The sequence below is a fragment of the Sycon ciliatum genome, chromosome 4, assembly GCF_964019385.1.
Source record: "Sycon ciliatum chromosome 4, ocSycCili1.1, whole genome shotgun sequence".
NCBI classification, from domain to species: domain Eukaryota; kingdom Metazoa; phylum Porifera; class Calcarea; order Leucosolenida; family Sycettidae; genus Sycon; species Sycon ciliatum.
The window spans coordinates 1,129,217-1,157,002 of record NC_088646.1 but is presented as its reverse complement, the minus strand read 5'-3'; the positions used below and the strand labels follow the sequence as shown (position 1 = coordinate 1,157,002).

The 27,786-nt window shown below is 46.6% G+C and overlaps 3 protein-coding genes across 4 annotated transcripts in view; 2 read left to right on the top strand and 1 right to left on the bottom strand.

The window, feature by feature from the left end:
• The first annotated feature begins 227 nt into the window (after positions 1 to 227).
• Positions 228 to 7,645, top strand: LOC135813795 (uncharacterized). The gene is made up of 6 exons (XM_065326800.1): positions 228 to 481; positions 3,865 to 3,997; positions 4,280 to 4,349; positions 4,515 to 4,569; positions 5,069 to 5,141; positions 7,278 to 7,645. The coding sequence occupies exons 1-6, from the start codon at positions 389 to 391 to the stop codon at positions 7,385 to 7,387; spliced, it is 534 nt and encodes a 177-aa protein (XP_065182872.1). The 5' UTR covers positions 228 to 388; the 3' UTR covers positions 7,388 to 7,645.
• Positions 7,646 to 8,941: 1,296 nt separating this feature from the next.
• On the bottom strand, positions 8,942 to 20,124 carry LOC135813794 (serine/threonine-protein kinase MARK2-like). Of its 2 annotated transcripts, XM_065326798.1 has the most exons (18): positions 19,729 to 20,123; positions 19,589 to 19,627; positions 19,307 to 19,441; positions 19,149 to 19,202; positions 18,509 to 18,557; positions 17,600 to 17,665; positions 16,492 to 16,562; positions 16,272 to 16,328; positions 15,863 to 16,099; positions 15,470 to 15,527; positions 14,974 to 15,035; positions 14,705 to 14,807; positions 14,018 to 14,142; positions 12,863 to 13,657; positions 12,439 to 12,482; positions 11,527 to 11,658; positions 10,359 to 10,622; positions 8,942 to 10,122 (listed from the first exon to the last, which is right to left on the bottom strand). In XM_065326798.1, exons 1-18 carry the CDS (start codon positions 19,744 to 19,746, stop codon positions 9,801 to 9,803), a joined length of 2,631 nt encoding a protein of 876 aa, XP_065182870.1. In that variant the 5' UTR covers positions 19,747 to 20,123; the 3' UTR covers positions 8,942 to 9,800. The 2 variants fall into 2 exon arrangements, with proteins under 2 accessions (XP_065182870.1, XP_065182871.1); XM_065326799.1 differs by lacking the exon at positions 11,527 to 11,658 and having other exon boundaries at positions 19,729 to 20,124.
• Positions 20,125 to 20,450: 326 nt separating this feature from the next.
• Positions 20,451 to 27,786, top strand: part of LOC135813797 (probable isoleucine--tRNA ligase, mitochondrial) — a 31,623-nt gene continuing 24,287 nt past the window's right edge. Inside the window, exons 1-5 of the mRNA XM_065326804.1 lie at positions 20,451 to 20,713; positions 20,799 to 20,924; positions 25,249 to 25,347; positions 25,662 to 25,731; positions 26,840 to 26,912. Coding sequence (XP_065182876.1) covers positions 20,513 to 20,713; positions 20,799 to 20,924; positions 25,249 to 25,347; positions 25,662 to 25,731; positions 26,840 to 26,912 — 569 coding nt within the window. The 5' untranslated portion in view covers positions 20,451 to 20,512. The remainder of the gene's footprint in view (positions 20,714 to 20,798; positions 20,925 to 25,248; positions 25,348 to 25,661; positions 25,732 to 26,839; positions 26,913 to 27,786) is intronic.

Below are 27,786 nucleotides of genomic sequence, written 5' to 3'. Positions count from 1 at the left end.
TACCGGTACGGCCCACGGTGTAGTACTAGCGGTACGCGTAGACAAAAAGGTTTTCGACGAGAAAATCAGTGAATCACGTCAAACAGACAGTATACGCGCATACGTCATCGCCACGTCATCTTGCAGCTTGATATGAGCTTCATTCAATTATTTTAAAATTTTGTCCACGTTTCGCAAAAAAATAGAAGAAGAAAAATTAATGAGTTTTGTTGTTGACTCGACTCGATTGTCACTTTTACCATGTATTTCAGTGCTCGTGTTCAAGCCTTTGCAGCTTTGGTGAGAGTTTCTTTTGATAGAAGACTTGATCGTGCACAGAAGCGATCGTTGTAGTAGTAGTGCCGTGTTTTTGATCATTGGTAAGGACCTGGGAGCTTTGCTATGAGAGATGGCGAGGGCGAAGAAGCCACCCCAAGGAGCGAAAGCTAAGAAGAAATCTGTCAAGGTGCAGATTCGTGGGATTGAACGGCTTCTGAAGAAGGTAAGGCTGAATTCCTGCTGTGTTGTGTCACCGAAATGATAGTGGGTGGTTCTACTCTTGGTTGCTGCACAATCGTTGCTTCAGCATTAGTACAATATTGAACAGAACTTTACCATCGGAATGTGTTTTTGGCTATGTAAATCCACGATAGGGCTAAAATTAATAGTATCTGGGCTACAGAATACTAGTATGCTCGTGTACGCTGTACATTATGTTAAGCCAGACATACTAATTATGCGATACAGATGCCATGGCAACAGTGTTACACAACATACGTTTGTCATGCTGTGGTACCCAAATCAAGCTATCAGCCAATGTAGTTGATCCAAGTATCCATCCAGCCCCGCACGGTCACCTTGACGAGAGTTAGAGGAGGGAAGTAGACTTGTTCTTGCTCAAAGAGAGATCTCAGTGAGGAAGGTTGATGGTATCAATACAGACATTACAGCTACAGTATGCCAACTGTGCATAATTGACAAGGAGCAATGGCCGCCGGGAAAACTAACCAATCAGCAGCAGGAGCAGAATATAATGGCCGCTCAAAAAATGTAGAGAGCTGTCAAGATTTGACCAATGAGCGAACAGAGAGACAGGAGTAAGAAAGACAAACATAGAGAGAATCTTATTAGACTACCTGTTACTGGTACAATACTGTACAGTACTGTCGGTCGCCGAAGAACTGGGGGTCAGCCTCCTAGCCTAGACCGTTCTTATGTTCATGTATTACAGTCTATGCACGGTTGAGTCACCCCGTATACATTGGGATGCTGTGCTTGGTAAAATTCTAGCCTGATCGTTCTTCGGCGCTCCGTTCTTCGGCGCTCCGTTCTTCGGCGCCTGACAGTACTGTATACAAATTAACACTATAGCACTAATCCGACATTCAAGTAACAACATATTCACATTCAAAGTAGCGCACCGTGACGTCTTACAATGCACCCAGATAGCAGAACATTACAGCCTACCGCCCGTACGTGGGGATCACGTTCACCCAGCCTATCAAGTTGCTGCCGTAGTCGGAGAAAGTGTCAGCTGCCGATCCCGATACGGACACGTATAGTTCAAGTTTCCAGGACAATTTATTTATCCCCTACGTTGCAGCTGGAGAATGCTAGGACAGTGGAAAAAACTTTGTGTAGAAGTACATGATAGCTGAGTGGTTAGTGCATTGCTGCACATTTGCCCGGAAGTGACCCATTCCATTACAGTTGAGGCACACTTTGTTGATCGCTGGACACGGCGATTTCGTGTGCGCTGTGCGTCCGCAGTTACGGCACTTATCACGAGCAGAAGTGTGCTTCGCCTCAACTGGGGGCTGTGAAGCTGACTTCGTGCGCTGATAAGACGACTTCCTGGCAGCATTGACTTGGCCGGCGGTAGGGATGTGGTGGCTGGTCTGTGTGGCTGCCTCTTCTGCACGACACACCTTGACTGTCGCCTCCAATGTCAGGTCGGAGGTGGACAACAGTTTGTGACGGGTGGTGTCGTCCAGGATACCGATCACAATGCGGTCTCGCATCATGTCCGCGTGGACCCGTGCGAGATTAGTCTTGCACGTAGAACAGGCACGTGCCGAACAGGCAGAACAGAGCTCGTGTTCCACAAAATCACACGTGTTAAACAACTCCTTCAGGGAAGTGTGGAATCCGTCGAACAATTCCCCTTTCTGTTGTGTTCGCTTATAAAATTCAATACGGTCAAGTATTGGGTTTCTTTGTCGGCGAAGAAACTGCTTGACCGCCTCCAAGACATCACACGCATCAGGATTGGTCGCGATGACAATGGTGCCCTCCCTGATAAAACGTCTGAGGTCTTCATCAAGGCACTGACGGATGGCAGATACCCTGGTTTCCTTCGACTGTGCTGTCAGGTGCTGGCACCGAGAAAAGTCTTCCCACAGTTCCTGCCAGGCAGCAAACTCTGACAGGGACGCGGAGGACAGCAGCATGGGTCGCTCCGCCGCGACAGGCTTTGGAGCTGGCGACGAGCGAGGCTGACTCTGTTGAGTAAGACCAGTGATGATTGCATCGAGACGCTTCCCTCGTTCATTGGCTGCCTCCATCTGCTTTTTGAAGAGATCGGCAAGAGCAGCGATATCTGCGCTCGGCACACTTGGTGCAGCTGCATCTGACATTTCGGAAGACGGTCACGACTAGAGAAATAAATAAAAAATTTAAATTGGACCTGCAGGCCTCGTGCGAACACAACCGGGATGCACCACGGGCAAGAAAAACACAGGTACGAAACTTCACTGCGCCATGTTATGTTCTCATGCACACCACTACTACTAGACAACAGGAACTAGTTTGGTGACAAGATAATATAAACTAATTATTTACATTCTCAAGTGAGGAAGAAGAGCAAGGAGAAGAACACATGACTCCAGAATATGGATGCGTGCATGCGTCCAATAGAGACATGACGTAATCACGTGAAGCAAGGCGTATAATGTAACAATACGCATTATACCAAGAGTACATAACCCCCCAGAGTGTGCAACGCCTGATCCAGCTCTGGATAGGGTCTTGGTCGAGCGGAATCGGATCTTTGCGTCATAATACCATACACATCTGAGGGGAACCCGGGGAGTCGCGGGTACTCTCGGATCAAAAACACTGGTGCCCTGCCTCGAGACCGGCCTTGCGCTGGTGTGGAGTGTACGCATGACATCAGAAGATCCGATTCCGCTCGACCAAGACCCTATACAGAGCTGGATCAGGCGTTTCACACTCTGGGGGGTTATGTACTCTTGATTATACGGGTGATAGCAACTTGAAGTACATGCGCAATACATGAGTAGCTAACATGATACATCAGTAACAGTCATTTCTCTTCTGATTTGTAAAGAGTAAAGGACCTTTGAGTTACTAGTTTTGACTAACAGTCCACTAAGGTAACGAGATATATACAGTCAGATAGTGATAATATACAGTCAGATAGTGCGACAACGAGGCACAAAACTGACAAGGATATTGAGATATTCGACATTCTTCATATTGTTTCCTTTTGCTTGAAAAGAGTAGACGCTACGTTACTGCTGCTCACGAGATGAAAATGAACTGTCTTGATGTCTTGAAGGCAAAACAAAAGACTTACATGTACACGTGCAGACTGAAAACCCCGGAACCAAGCTGCATGGCATATGAAACTGCTCCTGGGCTAGACGTAGGGTAACGTAAAGCATTTCAATACATGTACATGTAGCTTTTCAGTTGAACCAGTGCTGATTATGTGTAATCTGTATACGAATTACAAGGCTTGCGTAAGGGTCAGCCACACTAACGTTTCCACAACTGTAGGAATGCCACCACCCTGGCTATTGAGTATTGTGATTGTATGCCAATACTGCAATCTAAGTCTTTATTTGCATGTTGGGTGTGTAGGATGATTTGCCAGCGCCAGTTCGTGAGTCGCAGGAGAGAATGCTGGCTATGCTGCGTGGCGACCAGCAGGATCATCAGCGGCAGATTGTAGAGCAACGTATGCAAAAGAAGTATCGGATGGTGCGCTTCTTCGGTGGGTCTACGTGTATATATGCCAAATTGGTGCCTTCCATTCTGTGTGTCTTCCTGTCCCTGTTCTCTCCCTCTATCTTTCGGTTTTTCTCTCTTCGTCCTCTCTCTCTCTCTCTCTCTCTCTCTCTCTCTCTCTCTCTCTCTCTCTCTCTCTCTCTCTCTGCTTTTGAATGAACATAACGTTATATGTCAAATGAGCAGCTCTATTTTGTTGCTGCTGCTTATGTCACTCATTGTTTGGCATATGTGGCATAATTATGTGCTGGCGTTGCTGCTTGTGCAGAAAAGAGGAAGCTTATGAGGAAAATTCAGCAGTGTAACAAGAAGTTGGGATCGGCTTCAAAAAGTGACAGGTGAGCATGGTTTAGGAGATGGCTGTTAGTGCAGTTTATTACTTTATGCATGTGCTGTTTTGGTAATGCATTAATTTGTAGTTTTTGTGCTTTATGTTCATTTTATGTTCATTTCTCGGATTGTAATTTTGTGTGCTTGGCTGTGTACTGTACGGGTGTTATCAGGCGGCTGCTGGAGGAGCGTCTCGCTGACCTTCATAAAGACTTCAATTACATAGAGGTACGTGTTTGTCCCTACTGCTGGTGTCACTTGTACGTTGCTGACATTGTGCAGTCTTCTCTTAGCGTGATCAAGAGTACTGTAAATATACAAATTTTCGGCAGCTATTTAATTTCGGCTATATTCGGCACCGACCCAAAACGCCTAAATTAAAACGCCGATGAAATTTTTCACAGCATCTGTCGCACTATACCGTGCCCTCTACCCCACGCCGAAAATAAATCGCCGCCGAAATGTCAAAAATCGTGAAGTGCCGAAATTTTGCAGCGCCGAAATTTTGTATATTTACAGTATGTGAACAGTAAGTGTGCAGCTCGAATGGATTACTATCACGTTTAAATTCCTCAAGGCTGATTCATCTATGGGCCACATGATGTCAGCCATGATTGTTCCACTTTCCACATGCCATGATCACTGTCTACACAAATTTAGTCGCATGACAAAGGTGTGAAACCACACGTTATGCACTGAGGGTATGTCTTGTGTTTTGTTCATGCAGTACTTTCCCAAGGCAAAGAAGTATATCTCGTTATTTGCCGAGGACCAAGCCGAGAAAAGTCTGCAAGAGAAAGGTAAGGTGCTGAGCACCAAGCCGTCTTTAAGTTTTTTTTTTTATATCCTTCTTCCCACGAGTGGAAGTTGAAGTGCTGTTTTCAGGTCACTGTCATGTTGTTGTTTACGCAGTAGAGCGCTTCCGTTGTTCACAGAGTGCTCAATGTCTGGTGGCTGAGTGTCTCTACAGTACATAGTAGAAGTACAGTTGTGGCCGAAAAAATCCGACCCACGAGTCAACACTGAACAGTATCGCCACGTTTCCATTTCACTTACATCATGTATGCTCCAAAAACTGATCTGCGGGCCGCATGAGCCTTGGCCCTTGGCGCTGGTTTCTGCACTTGGGTTGGATTTCTTTGGGCACGGCTGTACATGCAGCAAACAGACAAAAATCAGCTTGTGCCAGCAGTCATCATGTCGATGATGCGGTGCACTATAGATATGGTGACTTTGACTGCAATGAGCATCAGTACTTCAACAGCAGGAGGGATTGCGTAGAATACCGTACGCGCGCGAATACAAGCCCCCCTTCGAATAGAGCCCGTCCCTCAGAGGCATTCGAAGTAATACAGCCCTGTCTCGAATAAAAGCCCGGGGCTCTAATCGAGCGCCCACAGTTCGTACGTTGTAGTGCAGTACATGAACCATGTGCGGTATGCACGATCAACACAGTGTGCTTTGCGGATCACTAGATCCATATTGGAGGTACGGGATCACTCTGGCCCTCTGGGGTCAACGTAGAGACATGCAAAAATGGGAACACGCTGCGCCAGAAACGATCATCTTGAAAGGTGTGAAAAATTGATGTTTCTATTGAAAAAATAAAGCCCCCTCTCGAATAGAGCCCCCCCCCCCCCCCTGGGTGTCTTCTGGAAAAATAGAGCCCCGGGGCTTCTATTCGCGCCTATACGGTAATCGTATTCTTGACATCACAAAGCTAAAGTTGCCGTTGTCTTACAAAAGTCCTCAACCCACATCATGTTGTTCCTATGTGTCCCCTTGGGTGGCGGGTGGTTGTGGATCTCTCTCCTCCTTTGCCCTTGAGTTTTAGTATTATTAATTTATATGTAGGGTAGTTCCAGGTGTGTCAGACCTGTCCACCCACTTGTGTGCCTAGGAGCCTGTGTCAGTGTATGCTCTTCCTTGTGGAGATAAGTGCAGTGATAAGAGAGGACCTTTGCCACTTGTCTGTAATGACCATCCAGGAAAAACTGGCTGTTAGCCAGAGTTCCCAAGATAAGAGAGGTCCAGGAATGATAAGGAGATGAAAGCATGTACGTGTATGTGTGTACTTCAATCAGCTGTGTGGTGTAGACAGGGCTAAAATTAGTGGCGGTCAATTCATCAGAAGCTGTTGAATGGTGTAATCCTAGCACAAGTTGCTATATCTAACATAGCTGTTTGCTACCATCGCTTCTGCGATGGGCAGGTCTGAGGTCTGAGGTGTGTGTGTGTAACTGCTATATTTTATACTGTAAACTATGATGATTGAGTGGCCTGGCCTGGCGTAGTACAGTTGTGGCAAGTGAAATCCGACACTTGGCATAAGGGACTGCACCATGCAGTCTGCAGCCCCTGCAGCCCTGCATACGTACAGTACATGTGTTACATACAACTTTATCTGTCTGATGACAAAACTCGTACTCATCACAGTCAAGGTTCAAAGGTGCTGGCAAAAATGAATGGGGATTGGATACCAATACTCCTTGTGTGTACCATATTTTGTGAACTGTGTGTATCTATGCTGTGACCTTTCAATCTGTTTGGGATGCATACGGCTCTATAGTACAAATTAGGTGCAGTGCATTACATCATTGGTGTCCATTTGTGGCGCAGTCCCCTATGCCAAGTGTCGGATTTCACTTGCCACAACTGTAGTATGTGCAATGCACGTGGCACGAAGTCTGACTCTGGGTCCTTCCTTGACAAAATACTCTCCCTTCCCTTCTCTCTCTCTCTCTCTCTCTCTCTCTCTCTCTCTCTCTCTCTCTCTCTCTCTCTCTCTCTCTCTCTCTCTCTCTCTCTCTCTCTCTCTCTCTCTCTCTCTCTCTCTCTCTCTCTCTCTCTCTCTCTCTCTCTCTCTCTCTCTCTCTCTCTCTCTCCCTCCCTCTCGCTCTCCGTCTGTCTGTCTTTTGGCATTCATGGTGCTGCAGGGCGTCTTCGTGAGGGCATTGCGAAGCAAGTGTCGGCCGGTGCATTGCGCAATGCAGCAAACCGGCTAGGCGGAGGCGATATCGATATCGGTGATGATGAGGAGTCTTAGCATAACATTAGATAAATCTTTTTTTCCCATGAAAATGAATGATACAAAAGCGTGATCTCGCAACATGTTCTACCTCATGCAACAAACAAACCATGATACTATAATTACCCAGACGTATCTTATTTCCACGTAATTATGCTCGTAGTACTTCGTATGTGCTAGAATGTGATGATCATGTGGCCCATGCTTCTTAGGACTTTCTACTTGATCGTGTTCTGTCATGTTTTAAATACCAACACATATGATACGTATGATGTGGATGATCTGAACGTGTTAGGCTGTAGTACAGTCATGTACACGTGCAATCAAAGAGTACATGAAAACCAGAGTGTGCAGCTTGGGTCTTTTTCTACTACTGTAAGACATGTATATTATAACGAGGAAGCAAATCTAACATTTTAACGGATGACATTTCTTCGTTATAATAAGATCCGTTGAGGCCGTACTGCTTCATGTATGCTGTGTGTGGATATGGCAGAATAGTGCAAGATCGTTAACATAATCTTCTCGTTAACCTATGAATTTTGGACAATCGTTAAATTTGCGACTCGTTATAATAACATGTCTTACAGTACACGTATACGGGTGTCTGTCACGGCGGAATTCCGTGATTATAATCATATTTGGCGCAGATCTGAGGTGGGAAATGGCGCAGTGCGTACGACTGAGCTGCAGTTGTGCAGAAAGAGAACCTGTTTGAATCCTGCTTGTATGCACCACATCACTAAAATGATGTAATCACGGAATTGCGCCGTGACAGCAACCCAACCAAGCTGCACACTCTGGTTTTCATGTACTCTTGGTGGAATGTATGTACCGGTCGTTCAGTTCATTTTAGCAACACCCAAGTGCTCAGCATGATGCCTTGCAGACCTACTGTCTTAGACTTGGAAGAATGTGCGTGCTCCGCCGCTAGTCTGTTGCCGCAAGCAACTACTTCAAGTAGCTGTATAACGCGCGGGATTTTACGGTATACTACGATGGCAGTGGAGTATGCACTGTATATATATATGGGCTATAATAATTATTACACCTGAAACCTGGCAGGTCCCCGACACTGAAAGTTTACTACACTGAAAATTACATGTTATACAGTAGCCGTACGAATAATATCAAGAGTTACAACGCTACTCTAGGAAACTTGAGCACGCACACACACACACTCACCAATTCAGGGTGAAAGGTTTACTTGAAGTAAGCACAACACGAGTTTGGAGGCCACAGTTTTTTTCCAACCGTAATCCAATACCGAGTACATGGCCTCACAAGCTGCATTGATTATCATGGTGTACAGTCAAACCTCTTTAGGGTGAACACCAGGGAGACGGGTCAATTCCCTGATGAGCACCAAGGGACTGATATTGCTCGCAATAACAACTGTACTATTCGACCAAACAATCACCATCCACAGTGTGAGTAACAGCAACTCTTGGTAATGGTCATTGCTTTGATACCAGACACAGTTTTGATCAATACCGGTATCGAAGTACGGAAAACCAAGAATAGGGTGCACATGTGCTGACACATTCACTCACTCAGTCACACACACTGGGATAGATGGACATTGACAAGATATAAATACACAGGTAGACCATGCATAATGAATGTTATGTACATATGCCACATGTGTGACGCATTCGTCGCAGCTAGGGCTGCTACCTTTGGGAAATACTCTAAAAACATGTGCTGCATGCCGCCTTAAAACACCGGGTAGAAGCAACGTATAGTGAGAGGGCTCATCATGATCAAAATACACGCCGATCCATGGAGACTGAAGAGCTCCAAGCAAAAAAACGTAGTGAGTTGTTACAAAGCAGAACAGTGGCTAACGGTGAAAACTTGAAAGAACAGCAGACACAACCCAGCCAGAAATAATGAATCTAGGACATCACACGGGAGAGCTCGGGGGAGTATGTACATGTGAATGTAGTAGCAAGTTGCACCAGGGGCATACCAAGTTACAAAACAGATACAAGCAGCGGTTTTGTTGCCGCACAACAAACAATCACGGTCAAATGAGAAGGCAACATGTATTTCATGAGGCAATTTCATGAGAGTACAATGTAGTAGGTTTTATGCCATAGACCAGACCGAGACACAGCCACTGTTACATGTATATAGATATTGGGGGGAGGGGGAGGAGAAAGGACTGAATTTATGAACGAGTGGAGCATACATGCAGCAGAAGCAAGTTGTACGGCGGACATAAAAGCCTAAGTAGTGTGTGTATTTCGTGTGGAGGTAATGAAACCGTCCAGATTTCATACGTGTGCACAAATAATCTTATTAAAAGCCAGAGGCAAACACATGGTATCACCGTCACATGGGAAACATAAGCATTTTCAAGTGTCTGAAACAGTTTACGGTGATGCAGTAGCTCTAAGTATGGCACAAGGCAATCGCCGATACACACTCACAGTTTGAGCTCGTTCGTCAGCTTGGTGGCAATGTGCTTGAATGTGAGCGAGTTCCCTGATAGTCGCTTGATTCGTACACCGTTGACGGAGAGCCTTGGCAGTTTACAAACTTCCATCTCCCACTGCACCATGCTATCTTCTGAATCCCCATAGGAACACACTAACAAGAATGTATCGCGCTCATCATACGCACACAAGTTGGCTTCCAGTACGTTCCGGATCTCGCGCATGATGTCCATGGCATCCATCGTACTCGTCGTCTTCATGTTCCACGTGAAGCGTAGTGAACGTGGTTTAGACGACTCTTCGTTGACATTCCTGAATACAGCAACAACATAATTATACAGACATGTTCGAGAACTTGTAAGAGATGATTCCAGCACTATGCACAACATACAGCTAAGCGTGTAGACACAGAACGAGTACAGCTCTAGAACTGAGGCGTTCAAGACTATTCCAGGTGCAGTTCACACATAAGCCTTACGGTATTGCCTATTGGCCATGGCTGCCAAGAAAAATCCAACTAAACTAAATGTGAACGCAGGCTGACTTACTTTTTGCTGAATTTCGATGTCAGCTTGCGGAAAAGGCCGCCGCCTGCTGGCACCTGGTCATGGTCATCGTAACCTGGGTCGTCCGGTGCTATTCCGTTGTGATGCGTATGTCGGCGTTCCCGGTTCTGTCCAAGGTGGAATGTGGCACGCGCCGTCGTGCCTCGCTGTAGCGGACCAGAGTGCTCCGGTGTAGACGGCGATGGGGCACCGGAGGTTAAGCTTGGCGTTGTCGTGACACTTGTCTGCCGGCCGATAGGAGCGGTGCTAGAGTAGAGAAGACCAAGAACACCAAGAGACACGGATAGTCAGCATAGGAGGACAAATCCTAGATAAAAACTACAGTGAAATTTTAGGTTGCAGCAGCCTTACAGCAGACTTTCAAGGGGCACCACGCACCCTGTGCATACTAAGTAAGAGTGAAACAGTAAGTATCCAGTGAGTCCCAGTGGACCCAAATAAGGGGTGGACAAAGGTGTCAAACGTGCGTCATTTTCAATTCGAACGAAGGTCAAGACACATATACTGCATGCATGCACTGATCTTCACTGAATACATGCATACATGTATTGTACTGTTGTCTGTACAGTCAACTAGTCGTGTTCCTTTTGGCTTCCATATTAGGTGCAACTTGGCCTCCGGCAAGTGCCACTGCAAATGCCTCGGACTTCGTTTGAATGGGCGCCCGTCATGGCCACGGTGTGCAGAAGTAGCCTTGGGGATGCAAACTGCGCAGAGCAAAAGTTACGGTTGTGTCACATGTAGTGACTGCACGACAAATATGGGTACAGTCGTGTACTTAGCAGGGTGCATGCACAGAGTGCGCTTGGACGGGAACTGTGAACTGATAAAAAAGAATCCTTCGACACCTTTGCTAGTTTGATGAAGAAAGTTCGCTTGGTAAATTGAGACCATCATTTCACCCCGAACCCAAATGCTGCTATATTGCCCAATGTGCGAACCCCAATATCACAGGACACGGGAAGCCCTGTACTTTATTGCAGGCTAAGAATCAGAATGCTACTCTCCCATATCCCATTGACAATGAACAAAATTACTACAAAAATGAAAAATTGGTGAAACGTGAGTAAACAGGGCCATAGATCTGGGCTTTTGGTGTTGACTTTGAGTGAAGAGACAGAGAAGTTTAATGTATGTATGTGACACACACCTGGGCCTGAATTCATCACCGCCACTTGGCGTATATGCTGCTGACGAGGACTGCAAGCGCCTCATGGCTTGTGCAGAGGATGGTGAAGGTGATGTGGACTGTTCGTATGGTGTTGGGGATGGCGATGACGGACTTGATTGTGGCAATGGCAGCAGGCAAGGAGACAAGGATGAGAGAAGAGGAATGGACAAATGTTTGCAATGGCATGATACACTAACGGCACAAACAAACTACAGTGCTGCGCAATGAAATCCAATCGCATGAGTCAGGCTTGATCCCTGCATAAGGTCACATCCTAGTACTCGTAGGTATAGGGCTGCACTGCACCCAGCCGCCAGCGCGTACTTGCCTCATGTGATCAGATTTCATTGAGCATCACTGCAGTCCCCCCATACTATGCAGGGAAAGGTGTGTGCGCGAGCGCGCGTGCGTGTGTATGTGTGTATGTATGTGTGTGTGTTCACAATCTACACTGCAGTACTTCATCTCAACACCTGTACAAGGTCAAGCCTCAAGGGACAGTTTTCACCCGGATCATTGCTGCAAACAACACCGGGACTGAATGTGAGGTCAGCTGTGGAGATGATCTCATCCTGCTGCTATCGCAAGCTGTTCCCCAATGGACATGCCGCACGAATGATTTCCCAGGAGACCGGCACAAACCCAGGTATAATCAAGAAGGGTACCAGTATTGCACAGCCACTACATGCTATGGGTTGATACTCCACAAAAGTAGAGTACTGCAATGCTAAAGCAGGGCACAATCAAATGGATGCAAGTGTGCCACAAGCACAGGATCCCACCCAAAACAAGCGACCTCGTCCACATGCAAATGGTACAAACGGGATAAACATGTCACCTGCAGACATGCGAGTTATCAGACAACATAACATCCATGTACATGTAGCATACCTTGCATCGCCCTCATTTCCATACAGACTCCTCCGGTGCTGACTCTGAAACAGCAAAGATGACAAAACACATTCCACGGTTTACTGCCTGATACGGGTGTGTGTGTGTGTGTGTGAGGGGTGGGGGAGAGAGAGATGAGAGCGAAAACAATCACCAAAACTATGTAGCACCCCAACACAAGGCAGCTACAGTATAACTACTAGTCACAGTGTAAACAAAAGGACTGACTGATACGAGGGCACGGATATTTATTTATTCTTATTTTATTTTTATGCTTATTTTACTAGGGAATTCCCAACAGGCGTCATCGCCTTCTTACAGGGAACCCTAATGGATATTGTGCTGAGCTGTGCCAAAGAAAGCCCCTACCATGCCAAGTACATGCATTATTGAGGTACAAAAATAGAGTTGACCAGCAGCTCACCTTTGGCAATTTGAAAGATCTGGCGTACGATGCCCCTCGGCGAGGTATTTCAGACTTGTTTGGATTGTTTGCAGAGCCACTGGCGAATGTAGAATCGACAGAATGGGGTGCCTTCACCGTTGCCGACGCACTACCAGTGGACGACAGCGGCGACGGCCTCCCCCTTTCCGAGTCTGCACGCACACCGCCTAACGATTTACTGGTGGGAGACGTTACATTTGCCACGCCAGATGCACTGCCACTGCTAGCTGCTGCACCTTCAGTGATCGTCGACGGGTAGAGATGATCACGACGATGCCGCATACTGCGCGACACTTGTGTTTGTCGCCCGGGTATGCTATTCTGCGCCAGGAAGTTTGTGGCGCCGGACGGAGTGCCACCAGGGCTTGTGGTAGTGCTGGCGCTGCCGCTATTTACGTGAGTTGTAGCACCGTGTCGAGCAGGCGAGGTGAAGGCCGGTACGGCCTGCCTCTCACCACCAGTAACTGCTGCACTATGGCGTCGTTGTGCGGCTGAGTGAGTGCGACTAGATGCATCAAGACTACTCGGAGCTGCCGAAGTGGACGCTGTTCCCGATGTCGACGCTGCGGAGGCACCATTGCTACGACTGCTCGGTTGGCGAACTGATGACGGTCGATCAGACGATACTGCGCTCGCACCACTAGAGCGATGGTTGGACGCAGGAACGATTTCACTGGTCCGACGATGAGAACTGCTGTGTGAGCTGGAGGCACCCGACGTACTGGAGCTAGCAGCACCAGATGAAGCTGTGGAGTCAGAAAGCGACCGATCCACCTACACCAACAAACACAAGCCAGCATACAAACTTCAATCCCATGTTATCCAAACAGGCAGAGCAATGCCCATTTCGCAACAAGTCAAGAAGTGAAATCATCAAAATTTCTCTCTCTCTCTAGGATGTTGCAGATGCGCTCCAAGAGAAAATCATGTGACCCGAAGCACTGGAGAACAGGCTAGGAGATGTATAACTTTTCAAGTTTACTTCTGTGGCTACTTTGCCAGTCATGCATGCATTGCTAAATTTTAACAACGCTATGCTGTTCTCCAGCCCAAGAGTGCCAAGTTATGATGGCTACATGGCACGCTCTTCAAGCGGTTTAGAAATCAACACAGGCAGATTAGGTGAAAACTTACAGATCCTGTGGGAACGATATCCTTCCGGCCAAGGAGGAGGTATGTGGCCATTACGTCATCATAGCGCCCTTCCTTAGCAGACAAGTCCAGCTGTTCACGTTTGTGACCGAGTCTTTCCAGAACAGCTACACACAAACAAGCACACGGGCACACAAACACATATAAGCACGTGCCAAGCAAGGACTCGCAGAACACGCAACGACTACACAAAGCTGTATGTAAAGCATATTCTCCTAACCGAACAAAAGACAGATCCTTGCATACACGCGATGCCAGAAGGAAAAGTATAAGGCAGAATGGACAGAAGGATTTTCGCAATGCAACATGATGGCTTCAAACCCAGGGAAATAATTGCAACTTTCACAAAGCAACGCAGACTTTAATTTGGCAACAAAAGTTGTACACATGTACATGGTGCAAGAGCAGTTTGTGGATTCGTACAAATTATATGCAGCTACAAGTACCCGAATGCCAAGGAGCCGTACACTCTCGTGCTGTGTTCAGAGAAAACCACTAAGTGACATCACTTCGCTCACTTCTCCTGCAAATTGTATCACCTGTAGCATCACTTGCGCATCGAGTGAGCATTTCATTGTAAATCCTGCTTTAGAGTTTAGACCATTCGATTTTCTCTTGAACACTACAGGACATTACTTCAGTGTATGTATGGCCTCAAGGTAGCCTTACCGATACGCTCTGGATCAGAGAAGTCTGGGATAGGTTCGACGTAAGGCCGAAGCTCATCACCATCCTCATACCCCACATTCATCCACCGATCTGTCATTATCACCTGAAGGTTACAAACACACACAAGCAAACCAAGGTTCGAGATCACCAACAAACTGGCCATATGTACACCGGCCATCTCACACTCCAAGCTGCAGTACTACAGCTGCACATCCACAGATCATCGTCAAGCACACCCAGGCACATAATGGCCACTGCACTCAGCTTACCTCGAGAGACGAGCGCTTCGCTGGGTTGAGAACTAAAAATCGTTTCAAGAGGTTCTCGCAGTCTGCGACAACAAAGCAGACCAGAAAAAACACTCAGGGATGATTTAGCAGGCAAGAGAATAGTTTTACAGTATTCCCTGCAGAAAATGGGACAGAATCTCCAAGTGCCGGATCCAGACTGCACACAACTATGACAAACATGTGCCTGCAGCGGAGGTGTGTTGCATGACGCAAATTCTCGCAAAACACTGCCCATGAAGAGTTGCAAATTCTTGAGGAGTTGACGATGACTAGAAACTCTTAAAGTAGTACTGTAGACACATGTATGACGAGGACAGCATGCTATCAAGCAAGGCTTGCATATACCATGTAGACACATGTAGACAAGACAACTCTACCAAAATCCTCCAAACACCCTGTACAGTTATGGTCACCGGCACTATTTTTAGACTCCAAAGCAAATTTGTAGCGAAGAGGGTTCCTCGGAAGCACTCACCAGTTGACATGTAAAATGGTATTCTGTACTTCCCCCGGAGCACACGTTCTCTCAGTTCCTGCACACCACAACACAACACAGCGCCACCAACAACAGTTGGGACATGACGGTACCATTAGAATGCTGGAGCTCTAGACCAACGTTGTAATGTACAAGTCACCAACATCTGTTCATAGTCCACTTGCAGGCAAACTTAGCCGTGGTTGGCTATAAAAACCCTGCAATCGCCACGCAAAGTGGTCATTGAATAAAATAAAAAATAAAATAAACTCATATTCCCACAGTAAAGACAAACTGCGCAACATGGAGTGGTCGCTAAACACAAGTAGGACAGACTGTGGTACATCTACCCCAGCCGCAGCAGGGAGAATGAAGAAAAGCAAGGAAACTGACCTTCAAGTTTTGTCCATCAAATGGCAAAGAGCCACTGACAAGAGTGTATAGGATTACACCAAGAGACCAGATATCCACCTCGGGGCCGTCGTATTTCTTGCCCTGAAAGAGCTCGGGTGCAGCGTACGGTGGACTGCCGCAGAACGTGTCAAGCTTGCTACCAATTGTAAACTCGTTACTAAATCCAAAGTCGGCAATTTTAATGTGCATGTTACTGTCAAGTAGAAGATTCTCAGCCTGCAGTCAGATTACATAGATACAAATGCAGACAAGAATGAAAAAAGACACCTCCACCACAGAAGTGAACACAGAGGCTTCTAGGAAAGTAGTACTGCCACAAGGATATGAGAACAAATCATACTCAACAGAACAAGACAAATTGACAAGCTTTGAGAAGCTTGATGCTCACCTTAAGATCTCGATGAATTACATGTTTTTGATGACAATACTGTACTGCAGAAACGATCTGTACAAAGAACAAAACATCACATTTGACATGACTGTCTACATTGAAAGCCATAGTCACAGAACACTAGAGAAACGCATCTCCAGGATGTGCTGCATCACCACTCGCACACCATGCACACACATACAGAGAACGGGAAATGCAATCCATAAAGTCTACGTACCTCACGGAACTTGGCCCTTGCTTCCTTCTCCTTCATACGGCCATGAGCGACAAGGTAGTCAAACACCTCACCTGTTCAAGACAAAGACACAAACCGAAATGAGCTGAGCCTCTCACTGGCTTCTGAACACAATGTACTACTAACACACTGCAACGTGGCGGTGAGCACATACAACGGTACATATACAATGATACATACAAACCAGTCCTTTCCGCAAGAGTGAACTTTCAGCATTGGTTTTTGGAGGTCCTAGAATGGAAGTTCTGCTTTCCTTTGTAATTTTTGACTTTGCGGCACCGCCACTTCCAAAGTGCATGTGCAATCAGGACCTTGAGCCCTGGTCACACTGTATCTTCAGCCCCCCCCCCCCCTTCTCTCATGCAGAACTTCCTAAGTTGGTTGAGCTAACTTTACTTTCTACGCAGCACAAAGTGGTATGTGTCACAGCGACGAGCACAATGAATAAGATATGATACAGTATATCCGTGTTAAAGATCCGGGGAAACTCAAACGCGGCCGTTGAGTGCCTGGAGACGTGCCCTCGCGAGATTCTGAACCATACTCCGGTCATCACATGTACGTGATGTTAAAACCTAAAATGTAGAGTTCATGCCGCGAAGACGCGGTGCGACCAGGGATGTACACATGAAAACAGGGAAAAACAGAGCACCCATGCATTGCACTATGCTGTTCGGAGAGGGGATGCTTCCCGGAACTGCATTGAGGTGTGAATGGTAGGTATTCGTATAGATAGATTATACCACGAGTACGAGGGGTAGATAACCGGATATTTTCACGAGTGCGTAGCACTAGGCAAAATATGAGGGACACGATAGAGCACGAATGGTATAATCCATTTATCCTATGGTACGTTCCAAAATACAGAGCGTGACCAACACTAAAAAGCTCCCCTACTTACTCTAGACGTGACCCACGTGAACAGACTGAGATATATCTTTGAACTCAACTCTCGGAACATATCGCTGAGCCCAGAACAGCCGCTTGCTGGCTAATATCGCCCAAATCGTACCGTACTATGGGATAAAGTGTAATTCAGCCCTTTCACAAAGCCCCTTTAAAACTGCGCAGGTGATTAGTTAGCGCTTACCGCCACTGGCGTACTCCATTGCCAAGTACAGGGTGGTCTCAGTGTCGATGACTTCAAACAATTTTACTGCAACAAAAAAAAGAAAAGAAATTAGAGATCATGCTTATTCCTTCACCAGCACAGTACTCATAATGCAGACTACATATTTGCTATTATGTATCAATATTTATAGATCGCCTTACACCAAGCTCTACTACACACCATTTCAAAAATATAGACGCATGGTATTTTTCAAATATTTCAAATTTTTCGATAATTGTTCTCGGAATATTGCTCAGGTCCTTCCCCCGATTACTCTCATAGATGTAATAAGCGATCGGATAGCAATCGGCCGATTCCGAAATTTGCACACAGATTTGATGTGGTATAGATGCCGGCATAACGGTTTTTTGAAATCACGCGTCTATATTTTTGAAACGCACTGTAATTACAATTACACTAGAGTTGAAAATGGGACGCGCCTAGTTGTCGACAACGCAAAGTAATAGAAGTCTTGCTACAATGAAATCAGTTTAGCTATGCCAGGAATAATGGAAATCCTGTAGCGCGACAAACTAAAAAATCACGATCAACAACAAAATGCCTGAGGAGCAAGATCGGCGTGCTGGGCGGGCCATCAACCCCCCCCCCCCCCTCCCGACATTGCTAAACAAGGTGTTGAATGGGATTTCCAAATGATGGGAAGGCTAAGTTCACTATTCCACCTTCTTTTCCTCTTTTTTTTTATACTGCACATTGTTTCCACATATTGACTTGAGTAAAGTAGCCACATGTCCGTTCAACTAAGTTACTTGTTCTCTTGATTGCGATTTTAAAATTCCCATCTAAAATTTTACAGGTTCGTACTCATTCAAGATTAGGAATGAATGAAGGCTTCCCGGCGTACATAACAGTATAAAATAAACCTACCAATATTGGGATGATCAACCATTTTCATGATGCGAACTTCGCGATACATCTGTGCAGCAAAACAACAACATTTACAAGATGGTCAAGACAAATACTGGACACGATGGAAGTCATCAGGTGTGTCTATTTCTACAAGGCCCAAAAAAATGCTGTGCACAGCTGGGTGACCATGCCCACAGGAAATGCACACACATACTACTGCTTCCACATACACAGCACAACAGCTACAGGACTCAGGAGGCAGAGGAATCTACCTCAAACCACAGCTGATGCTAATAAGTAATAATTATGCAGTACTATTACTCCAACTACCCCCAGCCACTTTACATACAGTCTACCAAAGCACTCTCAGACTCAGAGGCACCCACGAGAACATCACAGAGAAAGGACGACACGACACAGCGGTAACTACCAAAAAGTGTTACACCTCCCCATATCCATGTCAACCTATTACTCGGAACATCGCTCCCCAGAAGCCTAACTATGCATCTGACATCAACGTGACCAAATCCACGACGCGTACAACTTCGATCATTCGTCACGGCGTACAAGACAACATTTATCTTCAACTCAAGTCATAAGTTCAAAAGAAAGAGCACGGTCAACATGCATCGATTTACAGCTACAAAATGAGCCTCACCTTTTGTAAGCTGCTTGCGTTCAGTTGCGTCTTGTCGATGATCTTGATTGCAACCTGAGGCCGGCGAGGGAAGCAACATGGTAGGGGTTCGGTCGTCACTGAAAAATGGCTAGAACCCTAAATTGCTCTCAACAAAAAACTACACCCAAACCACGTACCTCTTTGTTTGTTGGTAAGTGTCGTGCCAGTTTGACTTTGGCGAAGTTGCCTTTGCCAATAGTCTTGAGAAGTTTATAGTTGCCAACGATGGTGTCCTCCGCAGCAGCACTGCGTTTTGAATGTCTCGAGCCATGCTGAAACAACGAGTGACCATAAAATTGTTGTCAGCTCCAGTCAGCAGGGTATCCACTAAACATTTTCTTTCACTACTCAGCACGATTTTGACAAATCACGAGCAAACAGAAACACAGGTCTATGGAGAACGTATGTACATGCATTACCTTCTGGGAATGGCCACTACTAGAGCTGGATTGGTGATGCTGCAAGAACACAGAGAGGCGATGTTCGTGTTCAACGCCATCATGACCACACTGCTGTCTCCAGTTCAATCCTCACGGGTCACACTCCGCACAGATCTTACCCCTTTACTGTCACTCATCCTTCCGCAACTCCAACGGCAGCACTAAACCGACTGCACCAGCATTTACTGAAATCTGTCCTCGAGGCAGCAGTACTAGGAGGAATTCTCCACCTTGACAGTACAAAGGGTAGCTCCTGAGCCGGCGACGTACTACTCACTTCTCACATCTGATCGACGATCCAATACACCTTGCCCTCACAACCTGGAGTATCTCTATCCACCTCCCTGTCCACACCAGAAACTTGAGAGGCAGAGAAATAAGGTGTGATGGGAGAAGAGGGCTTTTCGGCCATCCAACAGCCAACTACAACATCAGTAGTAACCGTAAAATTCGAGTTGGGCAAGCTTCGAGTTCAGCTTGCAATGCTTTCTATGCCCACCCAGATGGTAGGTTCTGTACGAGTTGGCCTACGAGTACGAGTCAGTTCAGCGAGCTATGTCTGTGCAAGCGGTGCGTTGGCCGGAGCACAACGATCGCAGTGATGCGATGTCGCATTCTTCCATGGATCCAAGCGTTAGCAGTTATGCGCATGCTCATGTCCTGACTAAATGGCGCTAAAGCGGCTCCTCTCTAGCTTTGAGCATCGCGCGCTAGCGATGCATCTCCAAAACGTAGTTTTTGTGATTCAGCGACACAAAAAAAGACTGGAACGTAAGCTGCTGTACCGGTATACCCCGCGCTGCATGTGGCCACGCGATCACTTCGTTTTCAAAATATTTTGAAAAGTTGCGATGATTTTCGTTTTCTGTCGTGATTGTCATGGCATGGCAGAGCTAGAGAACAATGTCTTGTTTCGCAGCTCTCAACCAGTTTTGCACGCGTACTTCTTCTCTTCACGGTACCAGACGTTGCATGTTAGGGGGGAGGAGTACTTTCCTGCCAGTTGCTACTTTTCTTCGAAACAAGGGCTATTCAGTGAACCTTCCACAGAACATAAAATTCCAATGGGATTTTTCAATTACCACCGAAAATCGTTTAGTCAAGGTAACTAACTTTAGTGGTGTGTAAATGTCCCAAAAGCTGCTATGTAGCAACATCTTTCACCCGCGTGCTTTTTGTGTTGACTTAGGAGCTGCCTTTCGGAGAGCTCTATCACTGGCAGCAGAAAAACAACACATCAGGGGAAGACTTCATTCTGCATGATGGTCCCCCATATGCCAATGGTTCTCCTCACATGGGTCATGCCTTCAACAAGGTATGAGCAGAGGAGAGAGAGAGAGAGCGTAGTAATTTCTTCCCAGTTTTCTGCAATTACCACTATTATTTAGGGGTGAAACGACTGCCCTAAATTCCTTATCGACTAGATTCAATCTATCAACTGACATTGCCCTCACACATGAACACACGTACAGCATATTTACGCGTACACACATGGTCATACACCCATGTACAAGCAAACAGAAGCGAAATATGAGCACATTGACCATTGTAGATTTCAACAAAGCACAATATGAGCACATTGTAGGTTTCAACGTTCCAACGGACCCATGCGGCTTAAAGGGGAAGTTAAGGCAAAAATTAAAATTTCACCAGTTGTAGTCTTCGGGGTGCTGAGTCGAATGGTCGTGGTCCGAGGAAGCTGAGACGCTCCCTTCCTACTTGAATCCCAATCGAACTCGCGCACTTCCACCGAAACTGGGTGACTGCGCCCTACTAGATGGGGATTTGTATGGAAAAAGTCAATAAAAACACCGTTTCGTTCTTATAAAAGCGAGGATGACCGCGATTAGCCCATATGTTGTACTGTAAGACATGTATAATATATAACGAGGAAGCAAATCTAACGTTTTAACGGATGACATTTCTTCGTGATAATAAGATCCGTTGAGGCCGTACTGCTTCATATATGCTGTGTGTGGATATGGCAGAATACTGCAAGATCGTTAACATATCTTCTCGTTAACCTATGAATTTTGGACAATCGTTAAATTTGCGACTCGTTATAATAACATGTCTTACAGTAGTCTTTTGGCCGCTGAGTCAACTGGCTTTGGTCCGAAAAGGCTGCGGTGCAGCGTTCGGCCCTTATTCCCAATCGAACACGGTTGAGTAAGCGGTCACGTGCTCATTTACAGCCTGTTTGGGCCCGTGTATGTCACTAGAGTTGAACCTTTGAACCAGGGAGTCGTAAAAGCCTCTTATGAATGACTCCCTGCTTTGAACCTTTGAGTTGAACCTTGATGTGAAAATTGTAGCCTGCAGGCACGGTGACCAGGCGACTGGTGTACGCATGAGCACGTGACCGCTTACTCAACCGTGTTCGATTGGGAATAAGGGCCGAACGCTGCATCGCAGCCTTTTCGGACCAAAACCAGTCAACTCAGCGGCCAAAAGACTACAACATTTGGACCAATCGCGGTCATCCGTGCTTTTATAAGAGCGAAACGGCGTTTTAATGGAAGTTTCCGGAAGAGGAAGGAGGAAACTGTAGTTATCACCAACCCTCACCGCGCCCAGCTCACGCCGCTACGGCGTGCGACCTGAGCTGGGCGCCCTGCCGTGCAGTATGGAACTGTCCTCAAGCCAGTCACGTATTTGGCAGCCCAGTGAGCTGTCTACCGGATCGCAGCGTTTAGAAGCGCCAAATGCGGCAGGGCCAGTCTCAGGCTGGTCGCGTAGGCGGCAGGCTGGCGGGCGACCGGCAAGGCTGCATTCGCATTTGGATCACCGAAGTGATACAGGTGCTTCGACGGCACCCCGTGGCGCATCAGGGAGGCATCTGGGGCCCAGGCAGCCCGCCCGTAAGCGCACCACCGTATCAGGTATGCGCAGGTGGAGCAGCAGAGCAAGATGTATGCCGGACACTCACCATCATCCGGTCGACTGCATGGTTGTGCGACTTTACACAGCCGGCACTCATTACTTGCTATTGCTTGCAGAAGGCCAGAATTTTTTTTTGCTCTCGTTTGCTCTAAAGCTAGTTGGTTTACATGATTTGTACCCGTACCTAGTACCTGAGCATGGATCCTACTCAGCAGCGGATCGCGGGTATTCCTCGTTTGAGACCGCGGCGACGGCAGCGTCGGCCCTGACCAACAAGCCTCGGGCGATGAGCATGCCGGCCGAAAATGCAGGCATGGACACTGTCGTGCATGACCAGTTTAGTTGAGTTCCTTGGAGGCGCTATGATGCCGGCCGGGGCGGCGCATGTGTTGGCGCAAGGGAGACGATTAGGACAATACGGCGTGCGGAATACTTCGAGCTGGCCACAATGCTTCCTTCCTGTCCTGCCCACACGCAGCCAGCAGCCAAACGTGTTAGAATCGATCAATCCGATGGCAGTCACTGAGTGAAATTGTCATTGGCGGCTCCTCTTCTGGCAAGAGAAAAACTGAATCTCTAATCTACTGGGTCGAGGCCTGGCAGACTTTCAGAACCATCGCGCCTTGCAACACGAGCTTACGCCCTCTGGGGCCCTAAGTAGTCCGACAAGAAATTCATACTGCACGGCGACAAAAAGGCAGTTGGAGCAGTCTGAAATCCGGGACTTGCCGAAATCCAACCGTGACGGAACTAGCCCACAGCCCCCGCATGGTAGCAGAACACAAGGCTTTATCTCGCTGACTACCCATATTACGGCCACGGACAACTCCGCCGCGGACGCTCTTTCACGTGGACGATTAGTCCATTTCCTCTCATCGGCTCCCTAATCCAGCTGCTGGACTCGGCTTAGTCCCGAACTCATGCTATGCGGGAGCAACTAATCATGGCAGCAAACCGGCTGAACTTCTTCTCAACCAATGCGTGCCTCCTTTTTCATTCGCTGCGTAGTCTATCTCTCTCAGCACACGTGGGTAAGCACGCAAGCACACCCACACGCACACGCATACACGCAGTCACCCAGTTTCGGTGGAAGTGCGCGAGTTCGATTGGGAATAAAGGAGGAATGGAGCGTCTCAGCGTCCTCGGACCAAGACCATTCGACTCAGCACCCCGAAGACTACAACTGGTGAAAATTTGATTTTAGGGTATACTTCCCCTATAAGGGTTTCCTTTTATCGACTCAATCTTATCGACTGGCCAGTCGACTTATCGATTCAGTCGTTTCACCCCTACTACTAGTATTATTTGCAGACGAACGGCGAGGAGACAGCAATTTTTAAAGGGGAAGTTAAGGCAAAAATTAAAATTTCACCAGCTGTAGTCTTCGGGGTGCTGAGTCGAATGGTCTTGGTCCGAGAAAGCTGAGACGCTCCCTTCCTACTTGAATCCCAATCGAACTCGCGCACTTCCACCGAAACTGGGTGACTGCGCCCTACTAGATGGGGACTTGTATGCAAAATGTCACTAAAAGCGCCATTTCGGTCTTATAAAAGCACGGATGACCGCGATTGGCCCATATGTTGTAGTCTTTTGGACGCTGAGTCGACTGGTTTTGGTCCGAAAAGGCTGCGATGCAGCGTTCCTCCTTTATTTCCAATCGAACATGGTTGAACAAGCGGTCACGTGCTCCTGCGTACACCAGTCACCTGGTCACCGTGCCTGCAGGGTACAACTTACTAGCCTGTTTGACCTTTTTTGGGTGCAGTCCTGTCACTCGAGTTGAACTCGAGTTGAACCTTGGTGTGAAAGTTGTCACCTGCTGGCGTGGTGACCAGGTTATTTGGGCACCCAGAAGCACGTGACCACTTGTTCAACCATGTTCGATTGGGAATAAAGGAGGAACGCTGCATCGCAGCCTTTTCGGACCAAAGCCAGTCGACTCAGCGTCCAAAAGACTACAACATATGGGCCAATCGCGGTCATCCGTGCTTATATAAGAACGAAATGGCGCTTTTAGTGACATTTTGCATACAAATCCCCATCTAGTAGGGTGCAGTCACCCAGTTTCGGTGGAAGTGCGCGAGTTCGATTGGGATTCAAGTAGGAAGGGAGCGTCTCAGCTTTCTCGGACCAAGACCATTCGACTCAGCACCCCGAAGACTACAACTGGTGAAATTTTAATTTTTGCCTTAACTTCCCCTTTAACCGCAATCAGTAAGGCGAGCTGAATCGACATGTGCATACCGGATTTATTCGTGCAGTGTCAAACGATCGTTTTACTGCACATTGTTTCCATCGTTTGACACCGCACGAATACGGTATGCACATGTTGATTCGGCTCGTCTTATTGGTCGCGGTTTTAAAATTACTTTCGGAGCTCATCTTTATTTATCTACCCAAGATTGCTGAAACTTGTAGCGAAAAATGCACTGATTACGATGGTTGCAGGTTGACCGGAGCAGCCATACCCAAGTTATAACAGCTAGAAGTTTTCACTAAATTGAAATGCTAATCTTGAACTGCAGCAGCAGACGCATGCAGACATGAAGCGTGCCGGTGGTGGTGGTGAGGTCTGGAAGTCTACACAGTACTGCCGGGCGCAGCCAGTGCTTCCTGCGTAAAGTAAGAAAGGGCACGTTTTTACGCAATTAGCTTTTTGCGATAAGACACGGCTTAGTTTATGGTGCAAGTACATGTAAGTAGAGTCGGTTTGTGCTGGCCAAACATATTCTTGCATGACTCTGCTGTGCTCTCAGGTTGTCAAAGACTTTGCGGCCAGGTACCAAATGCTACGCGGCAAGCGTGTGCACTTCCGGCCGGGATGGGATTGCCACGGCATGCCGATCGAAGTTCAGGTGAGTAGCAACGTTGAGCCACATGCATTCCTCCTGTAGGCAAATTATTTGCGCAGGCTTAAGTTACTGCAACAGAGGAACCAAGCATCACGAGTGAAGAAAGAAGCCAGGAATTTGGCAGCTAACATATGCTGAGAAAGAAAATGCTGCCGGATAGATCCAAAAGATTTACCTCCAACACAAAATTGACCTCACTTCGAAGTACATTCTATTCTTTTAGAAGCTGTCAGGTTTTGATAGTATACCAGTACGGTAGTACGTTTTATAATGCCTTTGAAGGTGCAAGCTGCTGTTGCTACTGTTTGCTTTGGTAGGTAGCCCAAAAGATAGAGAAGTCGGGGAGATCGCTTCAGGACGTGTCACCTCTAGAAATCCGCAAGTTGGGTGAGTTGAATGCTGTGCATGCCTTTGTGCAGATCTGTGCTACCAAGAGTAGATATACAAGAGTGTGCAACTCCGTGATGGGTTGGCCCGCAGCGGAATTTTTTGTTGACGTAATCTTTTCGACGATGCACGCGCTGCGAGTATTTTGGAAAGTTTTGCCTCGTCCACTTGGCCGGGCTTTACATTACAAAGTCGGTGCCCAGCACGTGCTCTCACACTGCTTTGGGGTAAAATGCGCGTTCTTCTGAAAAAGGTGACGTCAACAAAAAATTCCGCCGCGGGCGGGGGTATCTGCAGATTGTGCAGAAGAGATCCGGAGTTGCACACTCTTGTTTATCTACTCTTGGTACTACTGCTCACAGTGTGATGCTGCTGAGCGTTGTGATTGTCCGTCTCGGAGCACTGAGATGTGCTAACAAAGTATATCACATGTATTACGTGTGTGGAAATAAGTCGCTAAGCCGATCGTTATGATATCAGCTGAGCAACTAAGGAAATATCCCAATCGTTTCAGCCCTACTAACAATGGAATAGGCCTGTCATTGTCCTGAGTGTTGACAATGGGAGTAAAGTTACCTGTGCTCAGTGATATTCAGTTACTGTAGAAGCAGAAATATTCGTCTGGAATTTAATTTCGTCTTTTTCGTCCAAAGAGCTTGTGGACTAAATTAAATGCCGGACTAATGTCGATTTGCCCAGCTTTTCAATACACTCTTGTGATCCATGGATGAAATTTACAACCGGACGAACTCCCTTTCTTTGGAGTTGGACGAAATTATTGACCGACGAAATTTTCTGCCTGTACAGTATTCGTGAATGGTTGCATCATTGACATGACACTGATGAAATCTTATTTCACTTTGAAGACAGCTCTGTAAACACCGCGCTGCTTCCACGTGAGCACCTTGGTTTGTTTGCAGCTGTACCCAGTCACAGAACATCTTTATCAGATTTTACTTGTTGTCATGGCGTACATCCCATTTAGCATCCTTGTTACTGTCGGGTGATGCGAATGTTTAGCTTCATTGTTTTGCCAAATGTATCCAGCCGGCCTTGCGCTCTGGTATTGCCGTAAGACGTTGTTGGTCTTCTATTGATGTGCATGCAGCCCGTCAGCATGCCCTGGACTTTGTCGATAAGCAGCGCGACATCATGAAGAGGTGGACAATCATGGCGGATTGGTAAGTTACCGACAGCTATTACTGTGAGTCTCTCAGCAGGATACTATAATTTCAGAAGTTTTAGGTATTCAAAAATTTTGGTATGAGGGCAAAGGACCAGGTTAGGTGAACAGAGATTTTAGGTACAACGAGGCAGTCGCCTATTGGAAGATGTGTGTTTAAAATAGTGTTTGTTTGGCTGTTGAATTTTTGGTACGAAAACGATGCACCGAAAGTACCGAAAATAAAAGGACACCGAAAATTTGTGAAATTACAGTGCAGGTACTTGTTAGGTCACTCTGACACCGACAGGCACAGTTGCCAGGGTTCTAATAATATTAATAATAAAACAATGCGATAATACTCATAAAAAAGGACACACTTCAGGCTCATTACAAACATCTTGAAAGTTTTTGTCTTCACAAGTATACTTTCAAGCCTTCTCATCAGGTGAAATACAGGCAAGAGAAAAGGAACAGGAACAGTGGATTAAATACAGTAAGAAGGTGGTAAAACAGCGCAAAAAGAAAGAAAGAAAGAAAGAAGATAGCTAAAGTAAACAGCGAAAATTGCAATAATGACACAAAGGTGCAAATGCGAGAAAACTCAATAAGCGCGACATGTAGTGCGACAACAAGAGACAACCACTGGACATACATGTAACTAACGAGGTTTTGACGACCTACCTAACAGCCTAAGTGTGAATTTGATTTGTTTCTGTTTGCAAAGGTTGGGTTTCCTTGTGTGGATGTATACAGCTTCCAAAACATTCAGCAATCTAGCACTGCGTACACGTGACACAATCGAAAAACAATCATCCGAATACACAGCACGACAATCAGGATGCTCAAACAAATGACTAGCAATGGACGACTCATACTTATCAGAACTAACA

Excerpts from the sequence above, each read along its gene's own strand:
- LOC135813795 (XM_065326800.1), top strand. The coding sequence starts at position 389 with ATGGCGAGGGCGAAGAAGCCACCCCAAGGAGCGAAAGCTAAGAAGAAA. Across the intron at positions 482-3,864 it reads TTGAACGGCTTCTGAAGAAG|GATGATTTGCCAGCGCCAGT; the intron begins GTAAGGCTGAAT and ends TTGGGTGTGTAG. Across the intron at positions 3,998-4,279 it reads TCGGATGGTGCGCTTCTTCG|AAAAGAGGAAGCTTATGAGG; the intron begins GTGGGTCTACGT and ends CTGCTTGTGCAG.
- LOC135813794 (XM_065326798.1), bottom strand. Across the intron at positions 15,036-15,469 it reads ACCATTTTACATGTCAACTG|ACTGCGAGAACCTCTTGAAA; the intron begins GTGAGTGCTTCC and ends TTGTTGTCGCAG. Across the intron at positions 14,808-14,973 it reads CGAAGCGCTCGTCTCTCGAG|GTGATAATGACAGATCGGTG; the intron begins GTAAGCTGAGTG and ends TGTAACCTTCAG.